This window comes from Agelaius tricolor, unplaced genomic scaffold, assembly GCF_023055355.1.
Source record: "Agelaius tricolor isolate 1412-34295 unplaced genomic scaffold, bAgeTri1.0.p SCAF_181, whole genome shotgun sequence".
In the NCBI taxonomy this organism is placed as follows: domain Eukaryota; kingdom Metazoa; phylum Chordata; class Aves; order Passeriformes; family Icteridae; genus Agelaius; species Agelaius tricolor.
The window spans coordinates 12,431-30,035 of record NW_027269441.1 but is presented as its reverse complement, the minus strand read 5'-3'; the positions used below and the strand labels follow the sequence as shown (position 1 = coordinate 30,035).

Below are 17,605 nucleotides of genomic sequence, written 5' to 3'. Positions count from 1 at the left end.
CCCTTTTCCCCTCACATTTCTCACCATTTCCCCCTCACATTTCCCACCCTTTTCCCCTCACATTTCTCACTATTTCCCCCTGACATTTCCTGCCTTTTCCCCTCACATTTCCCTTTTTTCCCCCCCTCATATTTTCCGCCATTTTCCCCCTCACTTTTCCCACCCTTTTCCCCTCACATTTCTCACTATTTTCCCCTGACATTTCCTGCCTTTTCCCCTCACATTTCCCTTTTTCCCCCCTCATATTTTCCACCATTTTCTCCCTCACATTTCCTACCTTTTTCCCCTCACATTTCCCACCCTTTTCCCCTCACATTTTTCACCATTTTCCCCTCACATTTCCCACCATTTTCCCCTCACATTTTTCACCATTTCCCCCTCACATTTTCCACCATTTCCCCCTCACAATTCCTACAATTTTTCCCCTCACATTTCCCTTTTCCCCCCCCCCTCATATTTTCCGCCATTTTCCCCCTCACATTTCCCGCCTTTTTTCCCCTCACATTTCCCCTCACATTTCCCACCATTTTCCCCTCACATTTTTCACCATTTTCCCCTCACATTTCCCGCCTTTTTTCCCCTCACATTTCCCTCCATTTTCCCCTCACATTTCTCACCATTTCCCTCTCATGTTTCCTGCTTTTTCCCCTCACATTTCCCTTTCCCCCCCCTCATATTTTCCACCATTTTCCCCTCACAATTCCTACAATTTTCCCCCTCACATTTTTCACCATTTTCCCCTCACATTTCCCACCCTTTTCCCCTCACATTTCTCTCTATTTCCCCCTGACATTTCCTGCCTTTTCCCCTCACATTTCCCTTCCCCTTCCCCCCCCCTCATATTTTCCGCCATTTTCCCCCTCACATTTCCCGCCTTTTCCCCCTCACATTTTCCACCATTTTCCCCTCACAATTCCTGCAATTTTCCCCTTCACATTTCCCTCCATTTTCCCCTCACATTTCTCACCATTTCCCCCCGCCATATTTTCCGCCATTTTCCCCCTCACATTTCCCGCCTTTTTTCCCCTCACATTTCCCACCATTTCCCCCCTCACATTTCCCACCTTTCCTTTACATTTTTCTCACCTTTTCCCCCTCACATTTCCCACCATTTCCACTCATATTTCCTGTCTTTTTCCCCTCCCATTTCCCTCCATTTTCCCCTCATATTTTCCTCGTTTTTTCCCCCTCACATTTTCTGCCATTTTCTCCTCATTTTCCCCTCACATTTCCCTTTTATTCCCCTCACATTTTCCACCATTTCCCCCTCATATTTCCCGCCATTTTCCCCTCACATTTCCCTCCATTTTCCCCTCATTTTCCCATTTTTCCTCCTTATTCTTCCCCCCCCTCACATTTCCCGCTCATTTTCCCGCATTTTCTCCGCCATTTCCCCCTCTTCCCCTCTTATTTTCCCCCCAAAATGGTGGAATTCAGGTTTTTTACCCCCCCATTCTCCATCCCCCAAAAATCCAGAACCGCCCTGAACCAATCAGAGTCTTTATTGTGGGCGGAGCTCGCGCCGCCTTTAAATTAAAATACAAAACCCTAAAATCCCAAAAACACCCGGAAACGCCCCAAAAATGCTGCGGGGGGAGGGGCTGGACCCATTTTTGGGGGGGGAAAATTGGGGGAGGGGCCCCATGGGAGGGGTTTGGGGGGGAGGGGAGGGGTCTCCAGGGCAGGAGGTGGCACTGGGAGAACCCCAAAGTCTCTTCTCAGGGGGTCCCCAGGGTTGGAGGCATCTCAGGAACTTCCAGGAGCACCCCAAAATTTCATTCCCGTGGTTTATTGCATCTTCCAATTGAGTGGAGGCATCTCAGGAACTTCCAGGAGCACCCCAAAATTTCATTCCCATGATTTCTGGCATCTTCCAATTGAGTGGAGGCATCTCAGGAACTTCCAGGAGCACCCCAAAATTTCATTCCCGTGGTTTATTGCATCTTCCAATTGAGTGGAGGCATCTCAGGAACGTCCAGGAGCGCCCCAAAATTTTATTCCCATGATTTTTAAGATCTTCCGGTTGAGTGGAGGCATCTCAAGGACTTCTGGGAGCACCCCAACATCTTCTTCCCATGACTCATGATTGACTGGAGTCATCTCAAGGACTTCCACGATTTTGGGTCTTCCCAGTTGACTGGAGGTATCTCTATGGCTTCAAGGAGCACCTCAGTATCTTCTTCCCAAGACTCTTGGTTGAGATCCAGGACTTTTGGTTGACCACCATGATTCCTGGTTGGCCACAACTCTTGGTTGACCACCATGACTCTTGGTTGACCACCATGATTTTTGGTTGACCATCACAACTGTTGCTTGACCACCATGATTCTTGGTTGACCCCTATGGCTCTTGGTTGACTTCTGCAACTCTTGGATGACCACCACAACTCTTGGTTGACCTCCACGACTCTTGATTAACCCCTATGGCTCTTGGTTGACCACCATGGCTCTTGATTGACCACCATGATTCTTGAACGACCTCCAGGACTGTTGGTTGACCACCATGATTCTTGGCTGACCACCACAACTCCTGGTTGACCTCCAGGACTCTTGATTGACCACCATGATTCTTGGTTGACCTCCCCAACTCCTGGTTGACCTCATCAACTCTTGGTTGACCTCCATGATTCTTGGTTGACCCCATGGCTCTTGGTTGACCACCACAACTCTTGGTTGACCTCCAGGACTCTTGATTGACCCCTGTGGCTCTTGGTTGACCACCATGGCTCTTGATTGACCTCCAGGACTCTTGATTGACCACCACAACTCCTGGTTGACCTCATCAACTCTTGAATGACCTCCAGGACTCCTGGTTGACCACCATGATTCTTGGTTGACCACCACAACTCTTGGTTGACCACCACGACTCTTGGTTGACCACCACGACTCTTGGTTGACCTCCACAACTCTTGGTTGACCACCACCACACTTGGTTGACCACCACAACTCCTGGTTGACCTCATCAACTCTTGAACGACCTCCAGGACTCCTGGTTGACCTCCATGACTCTTGATTGACCACCACAACTCTTGGTTGACCTCCATGATTCTTGATTGACCTCCACGACTCTTGGTTGACCACCACAACTCCTGGTTGACCTCCAGGACTCTTGATTGACCTCCACGACTCTTGGTTGACCACCACAACTCTTGGTTGACCACCATGACTCTTGGTTGACCACCACGACTCTTGGTTGATCACCACGACTCTTGGTTGACCTCCATGACTCTTGACTGACCACCACCACTCTTGGTTGATCACCACGACTCTTGGTTGACCTCCATGACTCTTGACTGACCACCACCACACTTGGTTGGCCACCGCGCCTCCCCAACCTTCTCCAAACCACCCCCCGCCACACCCAACCACCTCCAACCACCTCCGGAACCTCTCCATCCTCCCACACCTCCATCCCCACGCCCCCCAAACCACCCGAGGGACCCCTCGGAGGGGACCCCGGCCCCGGCTCAGTTGAGGAAGCGCCGGCAGCGCCGCGCGCCGCAGTTGCAGGGCAGCTTGGCGGCCGGCTCCTCGATGGGGAACTTGTAGTCGTAGGTGAGCTCCTCGCCGCGCAGGATGCGGCGCAGCGCGAAGATGACGATGCGCTTGTGGCCCTCCACGTGGATGACCCGGGAGTAGCAGTTGGGCTCGCACGAGTGGTTGATGAAGCGCGCGGCGCTGCCGTGCATGGTGGCGTCCACCACCTCGGCCTCGTCGATGCGGAACATGTAGCAGCCGATGCCCTGCGGGGGCGGGTGCAGGGAGGGAGAGGGCGTGGTCAGAGGGGTGGGGGCGTGGTCAGAGGGGTGGGGGCGTGGTCAATGGATGGGGATCCATCAAAAGTTGGGGGCATTGTCAAGGGTTGGGGACCCATCAAGGGTTGGGGTGTGGTCAGAGGGTTAGGGGCGTGGTCAATGGATGGGGACCCATCAAGGGTTGAGGTGTGGTTAAAGGTTGGGGGGCGTGGTCGATGGATGGGAACTCATAAAGGATTGGGGACATCGTCAAAGGTTGGGGGTGTGGTCAGGGGTTGGGACAGGTCAAGGGTTGGGGATGTCAGAAAGGGTTGGGGTGTGGTTAAGGGTTGGGGGCGTGGTCAATGGATGGGGACCCATCAAGGGTTGGGGGTGTGGTTAAGGGTTGGGGGCGTGGTCAATGGATGGGGACCCATCAAAAATTGGGGACATTGTCAAGGGTTAGGGGCGTGGTCAATGGATGGGAACCCATCAAGGCTTGGGGACCCATCAAAAGTTGGGGCGCGGTCAAGGGTTGGGGACAATCAAGGACTGGGACATGGTCAAGAATTGGGGCGTGGTCAAGGGTTGGGGGCGTGGTCAATGGATGGGGACATCATAAAGGGTTGGGGACATCGTCAAGGGTTGGGGGCGTGGTCAAGGGTTGGGGGCGTGGTCAATGGATGGGGACCCATCAAGGGTTGAGGACATCATCAAAGGTTGGGGACATTGTCAAGGGTTGGGGTGTGGTCAAGGGTTGGGGGCGTGGTCAATGGATGGGGACCCATCAAAAATTGGGGACATTGTCAAGGGTTGGGGGCGTGGTCAATGGATGGGGACCTGTCAAGGGTTGGGGACATCAGAGAGGGTTGGGGCGTGGTCAAGGGTTGGGGGCGTGGTCAATGGATGGGGACCCATCAAAAATTGGGGCGCGGTCAAGGGTTGGGGACAATCAAGGCTTGGGGTGTGGTCAAGGGTTTGGGACAGTCAAGGGTCGTTCTCCTCATTTTTTGGGGCGTTTTTCTCATTTTTTGGGATATTCTCATTTTTTAGGATGTCCTCATTTTTTGGGGCGTTCTCCTCATTTTTTGGGGCGTTCTCCTCATTTTCGAGGTGTTTTTGCCGTGTTTTTTTTGGGGTTTTCACCCCGAAATTCGGGGGCGCCCACCTTGCTGTCGTAGAACTTCTCCCGCTTGTCGGTGAGCACGGAGCGCACGACGATTCCGGAATATTCTATCACCATCTCCCCGGCCTCGATGTTCCTCTTGCAGAACAGGCCCCTCCCATGGATGGCCGAGCTGGATTTGGGGGTGGTGGTGTGTCAGGGTCACCCCCAAATTTTGGGAAAATCCCCCCAAAAAAATTTCCCCCAGGAATACAAAAATCCCCATAAAAATTCACTGAAATTTCCCCCCAAAAATTCCCCCAAAATTCCTCCCTGCCTGGAAAAGGTTGAGCTCAGGGAGGGGGGGTCAGGGTCACCCCCAAATCCGGGAACCCCAAAAATCCCAGAAATTTCCCCCCCCCCCAAAAAATCCAACCAGGAATGCCAAAAAAACCCCATAAAAATCCACTCAGAAAACCCAAATTTCACCCAAAACCTGCCCAAATATTCTGCTCAAAACCCACCCCAGCTGTGCCCAGGTGTGCCCAGGTGTATCTGAGATGCCCCCCAGGTGTGCCCAGATGTGCCCAGGTGTATCTGAGATGCCCCCAGGTGTGCCCAGGTGTATCTGAGATGCCCCAAGGTGCACCCAGGTGTGCCCAGGTGTATCTGAGATGCCCCCAGGTGTATCTGAGGTGTGCCCAGGTGTGCCCAGGTGTATCTGAGACACCCCCCAGGTGCCCCAGGTGTATCTGAAATTCCCCCCAGGTGTGCCCAGATGTATCTGAGATGCCTCCAGGTGCCCCAGGTGTATCTGAGATGCCCCCCAGGTGTGCCCAGGTGTGTCCCAGATGCCCCCAGGTGTGCCCAGGTGTATCTGAGATGCCCCCCAGGTGCTCCAGATGCCCCCAGGTGTATCTGAGATGCCCCCAGCTGCCCCCAGGTGTGCCCAGGTGTATCTGAAATGCCCCCAGGTGTATCTGAGATGCCCCCAGGTGCCCCAGGTGCCCCCAGGTGCCCCCAGGTGTGCCCAGGTGTCCCCAGGTGTGCCCAGGTGTATCAGAGATGCCCCCAGGTGTATCTGAGATGCCCCCAGATGCCCCAGGTGTGCCCAGGTGTGCCCGCAGGTGCTCACCGGTAGACGCCCACCGCCTCCTTGGCCGTTCTCTTGAGGTGCCGGAAGCGCATGGCCATGGGCAGCTCCAGGCTGGTGGCGCGGCTGGGGGGGCGTCAGGGGGGGGTCCCCAAAACCGGGGGGGATCCCCCCGAAACCTCCCCCGAGAAATCCCAAAAATCCCAAAAAGAACCCCCCCAAAAATCCCAAAACCACGCCCCCAAAATCCCAAAAAAACCCTCCCAAAATCCCAGCACCCCCCACCAAAAAAACCCCAAACCCAATAAAATTCCCAAATCCTCCCTCCCCAAAAAAACCCCAAAACCAATAAAATTCCCAAGACCTCCCCCCCCACTCCTCGAAATCCCCCCCAAAAAAAACCCCGCCCAAATATTCCCTCCAAATTTGGGACGTCCTAAAATCCCAAGAAATGACCCAAAAAATCTCTCTCATGGGGAACCCCCCCAAAAGCGCTCCAGAGTTTTGGGGAACCCTAAAAACTCCTTGGGTAAGAACGGACACCAGGTCTACCCCCATTGAAATCTATTGGGGGACACCAGGTCTACCCCCATAGAGTTCTATGGGAAGGACATCAGGTCTACCCCCATTGAAATGTATGGGAAGGACATCAGGTCTACCCGCATAGAGTTCTATTAGGGGGACACCAGGTCTACCCCCATAGAAATGTATTGGGGGGACACCAGGTCTACCCCCATAGAGTTCAATTGGAGGGACACCAGGTCTACCCCCATTGAAATGTATTGGAGGGACACCAGGTCTACCCCCATTGAAATGTATTGGAGGGACATCAGGTCTACCCCCATTGATTTCAATAGGGGGGACACCAGGTCTACCCCTATTGAAGTCTATAGGAGAGACACCAGGTCTACCCCCATAGAAACGTATTGGAGGGACACCAGGTCTACCCCCATTGAAATGTATGGGAGAGACATCAGGTCTACCCCCATTGAAACGTATTGGGGGGACACCAGGTCTACCCCCATAGAGTTCAATTGGAGGGACACCAGGTCTACCCTCATTGAAGTCTATGGGAGAGACACCAGGTCTACCTCCATAGAAATGTATTGGAGGGACACCAGGTCTACCACCATAGAAACGTATTAGAGGGACACCAGGTCTACTCCCATTGAAATGTATGGGAAGGACACCAGGTCTACCCCCATAGAGTTCTATTAGGGGGACACCAGGTCTACCCCCATAGAAATGTATGGGAGAGACACCAGGTCTACCTGCATTGAAATGTATGAGAAGGACACCAGGTCTACCCGCATAGAGTTCTATGGGAAGGACACCAGGTCTACCCCATTGAAATGTATTGGGGGGACACCAGGTCTACCCCCATTGATTTCAATAGGGGGGACACCAGGTCTACCCCCATAGAATTGTATAGGAGAGACACCAGGTCTACCCCTATGGAAATGTATTGGGGGACACCAGGTCTACCCCCATAGAGTTCTATTGGAGAGACACCAGGTCTACCCCCATTGATTTCAATAGGGAGGACACCAGGTCTACCCCCATAGAAATGTATTGGAGGGACACCAGGTCTACCCCCATTGAAACGTATTGGAGAGACACCAGGTCTACCCCCATAGAAATGTATTGGAGAGACATCAGGTCTACCACCATAGAAATGTATTGGAGGGACATCAGGTCTACCCCCATAGAAATGTATTGGAGGGACATCAGGTCTACCTCCATTGAAATGTATTGGGGGGACATCAGGTCTACCCCCATAGAAATGTATTGGAGGGACATCAGGTCTACCCCCATAGAAATGTATTGGAGGGACATCAGGTCTACCCCCATAGAAATGTATTGGGGGGACATCAGGTCTACCCCCATTGAAATGTATTGGAGGGACATCAGGTCTACCCCCATTGAAATGTATTGGAGAGACATCAGGTCTACCCCCATAGAAATGTATTGGGGGGACATCAGGTCTACCCCCATTGAAATGTATTGGAGGGACATCAGGTCTACCCCCATTGAAATGTATTGGAGAGACATCAGGTCTACCCCCATAGAAATGTATTGGAGAGACACCAGGTCTACCCCCATTGAAATGTATTGGAGGGACATCAGGTCTACCCCCATTGAAATGTATTGGAGGGACATCAGGTCTACCCCCATTGAAATGTATTGGAGGGACATCAGGTCTACCCCCATAGACTCCAATAGGAAAATCAAGAATTTTGGGGGGGGTCCCTTGAAGGGGTTTTTGGGGTTCAAACCCCCCCACCCAAAATTTCCCTGGGATGGGTGAGGCCTCACCGGGTGGGCTTGAGCTGCACCTCATCCTCCTCTTCCTCGCGGGGAGGGGGTCCCTGGGGCAGGGCGCGGTGCTGTGAGGCCAGGAAGCTGAACATGTCGAAGGTGCACTTCCTGTGGGGGAGGGGAGGGCCTCAGAGGGGACCCCGCCCATGCCTGACCCCGCCCCCAAACACTGGGACCGCCCCCTCCTCCCTCTGAACCCCTGGGGGATCCCCGGGTTGTGCCCACCCCTGGGGGGGGCTCTGGGAATGGGGCTTGGGACCCTCCCAGTATGGCCCAGTATGGCCCAGTGGCTCCCAGTATGGCCCAGTATGGCTCAGTGTGGCCCAGTATGGCCCAGTGGCTCCCAGTATGGCCCAGTGGCTCCCAGTATGGCCCAGTATGGCTCAGTGTGGCCCAGTATGGCCCAGTATGGCCCAGTGGCTCCCAGTATGGCCCAGTGGCTCCCAGTATGGCCCAGTGACTCCCAGTATGGCTCAGTATGGCCTAGTGGCTCCCAGTATGGCCCAGAGTCCTCCAGTCCATCCCAGCTCCCTCAAATCCCTTCCCAGTCCCTCCCAGTCCCTCCCAGTATAAACCAATCCCCTCCCAGTCCCTCCCAGTATAAACCAATCCCCTCCCAGTCCATCCCAGTATAAACCAATCCCCTCCCAATCCCCTCCCAGTCCCTCCTAGTACAAACCAGTCCCTCCCAGTCCCTCCCAGTATAACCCAATCCCTTCCCAGTCCCATCCCAGTCCCTCCCAGTATAAACCAATCCCCTCCCAGTCCCTCCCAGTCCCATCCCAGTTCCCTCCCAGTCCCTCCCAGTATAACCCAGTCCCCTCCCAGTCCCTCCCAATCCCCTCCCAATCCCTCCCAGTATAAACCAGTCCCTCCCAGTCCCTCCCAGTATAACCCAGTCCCCTCCCAGTATAACCCAGTATAACCCAGTATAACTCAGTATATCCCAGTATAACCCAGTCCCTCCCAGTATAACCCAGTATAACCCAGTCCCTCCCAGTATAACCCAGTATATCCCAGTCCCTCCCAGTATAACCCAGTCCCTCCCAGTATAACCCAGTATAACCCAGTATAATCCAGTATAATCCAGTATAACCCAGTATAACCCAGTATAACCCAGTCCCTCCCAGTATAAACCAATCCCCTCCCAGTCCCTCCCAGTCCCTCCCAATCCCCTCCCAGTCCCTCCCAGTCCCTCCCAGTATAACCCAGTCTATCCCAGTGTATCCCAGCCCCCACCTGAGGTACAGCTCGGCGCGGGCGCAGCCCGAGGGGTTCCTGGGGGGGGCGCTGTGGGGGGGGTCCCGGCGGGGGGGGTGGTACCGGAACCGGTACCGGGAGCAGCTCCCGGCCCCCGGCAGCTGCTCCAGCAGGAAAACCACGGCGTCGTGGTGGATGCCCAGGAGGCGCAGCCCGCTCATGCCTGGGAGGGGAGGAAATGGGGCTGGGGGCTTTGAAATGGGGTCTGGGGGTGTCAAAATGGGGTCTGGGGGTGTTAAAATGGGTCTGGGGGTGCTTTAGGGGGCAGGCAAACCACGGCGTCGTGGTGGATGCCCAGGAGGCGCAGCCCGCTCATGCCTGGGGGTATGAAAATGGGGTCTGGGGGCTTCCAAATGGGGCTGGGGGCTCTAAAATGGGGGCTAGAGGGGGTCTTGGGATGTAAAAATGGGGCTGGGGGCTTTAAAATGGGGGTTAGAGGGGGTCTGGGGGTGTTAAAATGGGGTCTGGGGGCTTTAAAATGGGGGTTAGAGGGGGTCTGGGGGTGTCAAAATGGGGGCTAGAGGGGGTCTCGGGGTGCAAAAATGGGGTCTGGGGGTGTCAAAATGGGGCTGGGGACTTTGAAATGGGGGCTAGAGGGGGTCTGGAGGCTTTGAAATGGGGCTGGGGGCTCTAAAATGGGGTCTGGGGGCTTTGAAATGGGGTCTGGGGGTGTCAAAATGGGGTCTGGGGGTGTCAAAATGGGGTCTGGGGGCTTTAAAATGGGGTCTGGGGGCTTTGAAATGGGGCTGGGGGTGCTTTGGGGCGCAGGCAAACCACGGCGTCGTGGTGGATGCCCAGGAGGCGCAGCCCGCTCATGCCTGGGGGTATGAAAATGGGGTCTGGGGGCTTCCAAATGGGGCTGGGGGCTCTAAAATGGGGGCTAGAGGGGGTCTTGGGATGTAAAAATGGGGCTGGGGGCTTTAAAATGGGGGTTAGAGGGGATCTGGGGGTGTCAGAATGGGGTCTGGGGCCTTTGAAATGGGGTCTGGGGGTGTCAAAATGGGGGTTAGAGGGGGTCCAGGGGCTTCGAAATGGAGTCTGGGGGCTTTGAAATGGGGGTTAGAGAGGGTCTGGGGGTGTAAAAATGGGGTCCGGGGGATTTAAAATGGGGCTGGGGGTGTCAAAATGGGGCTGGGGGTGTCAAAATGGGGCTGGGGGTGTTAAAATGGGGTCTGGGGACTTTGAAATGGGGTTTAGAGAGGGTATGGAGGCTTTGAAATGGGGTCCGGGGGTGTCAAAATGGGGGCTGGGGGCTTTGAAATGGGGCTGGGGGCTTTGAAATGGGGGTTAGAGGGGGTCTGGAGGTGTAAAAATGGGGCTGGGGGTGTCAAAATGGGGTCTGGGGGTGTCAAAATGGGGGTTAGAGGGGGTATGGGGCCTTTAAAATGGGGCTGGGGGTGTCAAAATGGCGTCTGGGGGTGTCAAAATGGCGTCTGGGGGCTTCGAAATGGGTCTGGGGGTGTCAAAATGGGTTTTGGGGGTGTTAAAATGGGGTCTGGGGGTGTTAAAATGGGTCTGGGGGCTTTGAAATGGGTCTGGGGGTGCTTTGGGGCGCAGGCAAACCACGGCGTCGTGGTGGATGCCCAGCAGCCGCAGCCCGCTCATGCCTGGGAGGGAGGAAATGGGGCTGGGGGTGTCAAAATGGGGCTGGGGGCCTTAAAATGGGGTCTGGGGGTGTCAAAATGGGGTTAGAGGAGGTCTGGGGGCTTGAAATGGGGGCTAGAGGGGGTCTGGAGGCCTTAAAATGGGGCTGGGGGTGTCAAAATGGGGTCTGGGGGCTTTGAAATGGGGTCTGGGGGTGTCAAAATGGGGCTGGGGGTGTCAAAACGGGGGTTAGAGGGGGTCTGGGGGCTTTAAAATGGGGTTTAGAGAGGGTATGGAGGCCTTAGAATGGGGCTGGGGGTGTCAAAATGGGGTCTGGGGGCTTTGAAATGGGGTCTGGGGGCTCTAAAATGGGGTTTGTTGAGGTTTCAAGGGGGTCTGGGGGCTTCGAAATGGGGCTGGGGGTGTTAAAATGGGGCTGGGGGTGTTAAAATGGGGTCTGGGGGTGTCCACATGGGGGCTAGAGGGGGTCTGGGGGTGTAAAAATGGGGTCTGGGGGCTTTGAAAGGTGATTTTTGGGGTGATTTTTCATGATTTTTTTGGGTTTTTTTGGGTGATTTTGGGGTGATTTTTCAATGATTTTTGGGGCGATTTTTTTTTATGATTTTGGGGGGGTTTGGGGTGATTTCAGGGTTTTTTTGGGGTGATTTTAGGGGTTTTCTTGGGGTGATTTCAGGGTTTTTTGGGGTGATTTTGGGTTTTTTTTTGGGGTGATTTTAGGGGCTTTTTGGGGTGATTTTAGGGTTTTTTTGGGGGTGATTTTAGGGTATTTTTGGGGTGATTTCAGGGTTTTTTGGGGTCTCACCTGCGAAGCTCAGGTGCCTCAGGTGGGCGTTGGCCCTCGCCTCCTGCACCCGCTCCAGCACCGCCCTCCAGGCACCTGGGGGGACACAGGCTGGGGTCACCCCAAAACCCTCCCAAAATCCCCCAAATCTGCCCCAAATCCTACCCAAAACCACCACAAAAAAACCCCAAAATCCCCCCCCAAAAAGCCCCAAAATCCCCCTAAAAAAACCCCAAAATTTGCCCCCAAAATCCCCCAATTCCTACCCAGAACCATCACAATAAAATCCCAAAATCCCCCCCAAAAATCCCCCAAATCTGCCCCAGAACCATCCCAAAAAAATCCTAAATTCCCCTCCCAAAAAAACCCCAAAATTTGCCCCCAAAATCCCCCAATTTCTCCCCAAATCCTCCCCAAAACCACCACAAAAAAACCCCAAAATCCCCCCCCAAAAAGCCCCAAAATCCCCCCTAAAAAACCCCAAAATTTGCCCCCAAAATCCCCCAAATCCTCCCCAAAACCACCACAAAAAAAAACCAAAATCCCCCCCCAAAAAGCCCCAAAATCCCCCCAAAAAATTCCCCAAATCTGCCCCAGAACCATCCCAAAAAAGCCCCAAAATCCCCTTAAAAAACCCCAAAATTGACCCCCAAAATCACCAGTATAACCCAGTATAACCCAGTCCATCCCAATTCCCATTTTCCCCCATAAAATCCCCATTTTTTACCCTAAAATCCCCATTTTTCACCCTAAAATCGCCATTTTTTTCCCAAAATTCCTGGATTTTTCCCCTCCCAGTCCCTCCCAGCATAACCCAATTCTTTCCCAGTATAAACCAGTATAACCCAGTTCCCTCCCAGTATAAACCAGTCCCTCCCAGTTCCCTTTATACCCCAAAAATTCCAATTTTTACCCATAAAATCCCCATTTTTTACCCTAAAATCCCCATTTTTCACCCTAAAATCCCCATTTTTTTGCCCAAACCTCCCGGATTTTTCCCCTCCCAGTCCCTCCCAGTCCCTCCCAGTATAACCCAGTATAACCCAGTATAAACCAGTATAACCCAGTTCATCCCAGTATAACCCAGTATAAACCAGTTCATCCCAATTCCCATTTTCCCCCATAAAATCCCCATTTTTCACCCTAAAATCTCCATTTTTTTGCCCAAAATTCCCGGATTTTTCCCCTCCCAGTATAACCCAGTATAACCCAGTCCCTCCCAGTATAACCCAGTATAACCCAGTATAACCCAGTACCCTCCAGGCTGGAGGCCGTCACCCTGAGCCCGTCCTCGGAGCTGATCTCGAAGCGCAGGTGGGGAAGGGGCGGGGAGGGGGCGGGGCTTGGGGGCGGGGCCGGGGAGGCTCCGCCCCCTCCCAGCTGCGGGGGGAGGGGCTCGGGCTCCTCGTCCTCGGAGCTGCCGCCTGGGAAGGGGGGGGAGATTTGCATAAATTAGCATAGATTAGCATGAAGCAGTTCACACAAAATTAATAAAATTAGCATAAATTACATTGAAATTAAGGCAAATTGAACGAAATTATCCCAAAATCAGCCCCATAATATCCCAAAATCAGCCCCAAAACCACCCCAAAATCCACCCCAAATTTAACCCAAAATCCCCCAAAATAATCCCAAAATAATCCCAAAATCCACTCAAAATCTCCCCCCAAAATTCACCAAAACCCACTCAAAATTCACCCCCAAAATCACCCCCAAAATCACCCCCAAAATCCACTCAAAATCTCTCCCCAAAATTCACCAAAATCCCTCAAATTAATCCCAAAATGCCCCAAAATCAACCCAAAATGCCCCAAAATCCACTCAAAATTCCCCCCAAAATTCACCAAAATCCCTCAAATTAACCCTAAAAATCCCCCAAAATAATCCCAAAATCCACTGAAAATCTCCCCCCAAAATTCACCAAAATCACCCGAAAAAACCCCCCAAAAAATCCCAAAATTCACCAAAATGCCCCAAAATCCACCCAAAATCTCTCCCCAAAATTCACCAAAATCCCCCAAAATTCACCCCCAAAATCCACCCCCAAAATTCACCAAAAATCCCCCAAAATCCACTTAAAATCTCCCCCCAAAATTCACCAAAATCCCTCAAAATCCCCCAAAATCACCCCAAAAATCCCCCAAAATAATCCCAAAATCCACTCAAAATTCCCCCCAAAATCTCTCCCCAAAATTCACCAAAATCCCTCAAATTAACCCCAAAATGCCCCAAAATTCACCAAACCCCCCCCCAAAATTCACCCAAATTCTGCCCCCAAAATTCACCAAAATCCCCCAAAATAATCCCAAAATTCACCAAAATCGCCCAAAATTTCCCCCCAAAATTCACCAAAATCCCTCAAATTAACCCTAAAATTCCCCCCAAATTAACCCCAAATTCCCCAAAATTCCCCAAAATGCCCCAAATTTCCCCTCCCCCACCTGCGCAGGCGGCCCAGGGCGGCTCCGCGGTGACGTCACCGGGCGGGGACCTGGGGGCGGGGTCGAGAATTTGGGGCAAATTCAGGGGAATTTGGTCAATTTTGGGGGAATTTGGGGGAAATTTCGGGAATTTGGGGGAAATTCAGGGGGATTTGGTCAATTTTGGGGGAATTTGGGGGAATTGGATCCATTTTGGGGAGATCTGGAGGAAATTTGGGGTGGATTTGGTCAATTTTGGGGTCATTTTGGGGCGATTTTTTGGGGGGATTTTGGGGCCATTTTTGGGCTACTTTGGGCTGATTTTGGGGTAATTTTGGGGTGATTTTTGGTTCATTTTGGGTAATTTTGGGGCGAGTTTGGGGTGATGATTTTGGGGTAATTTTGAGTTGATTTGGGGGCGATTTTGGGTTCATTTTGGGGTAATTTTGGGGTGATGATTTTGGGTTCATTTTGGGGTAATTTTGGGTTCATTTTGGGTAATTTTGGGGCTATTTTGGGTTCATTTTGGGTGACGATTTTGGATCGATTTTGGGCGGTTTCGGGGTTGATTTTGTGTCGATTTTGGGTGGTTTTGGGGTGATGATTTTGGGTCGATTTTGGGGCTATTTTGGGTGGATTTTGGGCGGTTTCGGGGCTATTTTGGGTTCATTTTGGGGTGACGATTTTGGGTCGATTTTGGGCGGTTTTAGGGCTATTTTGGGGTAATTTTGGGGTGATGATTTTGGGTCGATTTTGGGGCTATTTTGGGTTGATTTTGGCCGGTTTTGGGGCTATTTTGGGGGTGATTTTGGGTGGCTTTTGGGCGGTTTCGGGGCTATTTTGGGTTCATTTTGGGGTGATGATTTTGGGTCAATTTTGGGCGGTTTTAGGGCTATTTTGGGGTAATTTTGGGGTGATGATTTTGGGTCGATTTTGGGGTAATTTTGGGTTGATTTTGGCCGGTTTTGGGGCTATTTTGGGGGTGATTTTGGGTGGCTTTTGGGCAGTTTCGGGGCTATTTTGGGTTCATTTTGGGGTGACGATTTTGGGTCAATTTTGGGCGGGTTTTGGGGCTATTTTGGGGTAATTTTGGGGTGATGATTTTGGGTCGATTTTGGGGTAATTTTGGGGTAATTTTGGCCGGTTTTGGGGCTATTTTGGGGTGGATTTTGGGGTAATTTTGGGCGGTTTCGGGGCTATTTTGGGTTCATTTTGGGGTGATGATTTTGGGTCGATTTTGGGCGGTTTTGGGGTGATGATTTTGGGTGGATTTTGGGCGGTTTCGGGGCTATTTTGGGGTAATTTTGGGGTGACGATTTTGGGTGGATTTTGGGCGGTTTTGGGGTTGATTTTGGGTTGATTTTGGGGTGACGATTTTGGGTCAATTTTGGGCGGTTTTGGGAGGGTTTTGGGGTAATTTTGGGGTTGATTTTGGGGTGGATTTTGGGCGGTTTCGGGGCTCACCCGCAGCTGTCGCTCATCGGCTCCTCCGGCTCCTCCTTCAGCCTGGGGGGAGGGGACAGCGGAGACGTCACCAACAGGGACGGGGACAGGGACGGGGACAGGTGACACTGATAGGGACAGGGATGGGGACAGGGACAGGTGACAGTGACATCATCCATGGGACGGGGACAGGTGACAATAATGGGGACAGGTGACACTGACAGGGACAGGGATGGGGACAGTGACACCAATGGGGACAGGTGACACCGACAGGGACAGGGACAGGGGACAGGTGACAGTGACATCATCCATGGGACGGGGACAGGTGACAATAATGGGGACAGTGACACCAATGGGGACAGGTGACACCGACAGGGACAGGGACAGCGGAGACGTCACCAACAGGGACGGGGGACAGGGACAGGGACAGGGACAGGGACAGGGACATCATCCATGGGGACAGGGACAGGGACAGGTGACATTGACAGGGACAGGTGACACTGACAGGGACAGGGACAGGGAGACAGGGACGGGGACAGGTGACACCAATGGGGACAGGGACAGGACAGGTGACACTGAACTGGGACAGGTGACATCAACCATGGGACAGGTGACACCAATGGGGACAGGGATGGGGACAGGTGACACCAATGGGGACGGGTGACACCGACAGGGACAGGTGACATCATCCATGGGACAGGGACAGGTGACAGTGATGGGGACAGGTGACATCAACAGGGACAGGTGACACCAAACTGGGACCATGGGGACACAAACTGTCCCCAACCTCCCCAATGTCCCCAAATGTCCCCAGTGTCCCTTCAATGTCCAAGTGTCCCCAACCTCCCCCATGTCCCAAATGTCCCCAATCCCCCCAAATGTCCCCAACCCCCCAAATGTCCCCAATGTCCCCAATGTCCCCAATGTCCCCAAGTGTCCTCACCTGGCCGTGTCCAGCTCCAGCCGTGGCCTCTTGGTCCCCGGCCCCGTCCCCTCCCCCGGACGCTTGGGGTGTCCCCAAGGTGTCCCCAAGGAGTCCCCGTGGCCGTTGGCGGCGGTGACACCCAGATGGTGGCCCTGAGAGGTGTCCCCAAGGTGGTGGCCCTGGCCAATGTCCCCAAGGTGGTGGCCTTGAGAGGTGTCCCCAAGGTGGTGGCCTTGAGAGATGTCCCCAAGGTGGTGGCCCTGGCCAATGTCCCCAGGGTGGTGGCCCTGCACGTTCCTGACGTGGTGGTGGCTTTGATCGATGTCCCCAAGCTGGTGGCCTTGGACATTCCCAAGCTGGTGGCCCTGAACGATGTCCCCAAATTGGTGACTTTGACCAATGTCCCCAAACTGGTGGCTCTTGGTGGCATCTCCAAGCTGGTGGCTCTCAGTGATGTCCCCAAGGTGGTGGCTTTGACCAATGTCCCCAAATTGGTGGCCTTGACCGATGTCCCCAAGCTTGGTGGCATCTCCAAGGTGGTGGCCTTGACCGATGTCCCCGAGCCGCTGTCCCTGCCAGGCCCCATTGGTGGCATCCATGTCCCCATTGGTGACATCCGTGTCCCCATTGGTGGCCATGTCCCCGTTGGTGACATCCGTGTCCCCATTGGTGACATCCATGTCCCCCATTGGTGACATCCGTGTCCCCGTTGGTGGCACCGATGTCCCCGTCCCCGGTGACACCGCGCAGCACAAACTCCACGATGTCGGGTGGCAGCCCCTCGGGGGGTGGTGGCCCCGTTGGTGGCCCTGATGTCACCATTGGTGGTGGCCCTGATGTCACCATTGGTGGTGGCCCTGTCCCCGTTGTCCCCCGGGCGCCATCGTCGGCCCCGTCCAGCTGCTGGATGCGGGGACACGG

At 53.5% G+C, this 17,605-nt stretch overlaps 2 protein-coding genes across 16 annotated transcripts; both read right to left on the bottom strand.

Moving 5' to 3' along the window:
* Positions 1–1,484: 1,484 nt before the first annotated feature.
* LOC139587121 (uncharacterized) lies at positions 1,485–3,395 on the bottom strand. Of its 15 annotated transcripts, XM_071421008.1 has the most exons (4): positions 2,938–3,395; positions 2,818–2,897; positions 2,658–2,777; positions 1,485–2,618 (listed from the first exon to the last, which is right to left on the bottom strand). In XM_071421008.1, exons 1-4 carry the CDS (start codon positions 3,393–3,395, stop codon positions 2,341–2,343), a joined length of 936 nt encoding a protein of 311 aa, XP_071277109.1. In that variant the 3' UTR covers positions 1,485–2,340. The 15 variants fall into 15 exon arrangements, with proteins under 15 accessions (XP_071277109.1, XP_071277108.1, XP_071277107.1 ...); XM_071421007.1 differs by having other exon boundaries at positions 1,485–2,578; positions 2,818–3,395; XM_071421006.1 differs by having other exon boundaries at positions 1,485–2,598; positions 2,678–2,777; positions 2,818–3,395.
* On the bottom strand, positions 1,485–17,364 carry LOC139587120 (histone-lysine N-methyltransferase 2B-like). The gene is made up of 11 exons (XM_071420995.1): positions 16,936–17,364; positions 16,703–16,854; positions 15,781–15,822; positions 14,338–14,387; positions 13,153–13,320; positions 11,918–11,992; positions 9,490–9,673; positions 8,248–8,358; positions 5,974–6,057; positions 4,902–5,031; positions 1,485–3,742 (listed from the first exon to the last, which is right to left on the bottom strand). The coding sequence occupies exons 1-11, from the start codon at positions 17,362–17,364 to the stop codon at positions 3,467–3,469; spliced, it is 1,701 nt and encodes a 566-aa protein (XP_071277096.1). The 3' UTR covers positions 1,485–3,466.
* Positions 17,365–17,605: the final 241 nt, after the last annotated feature.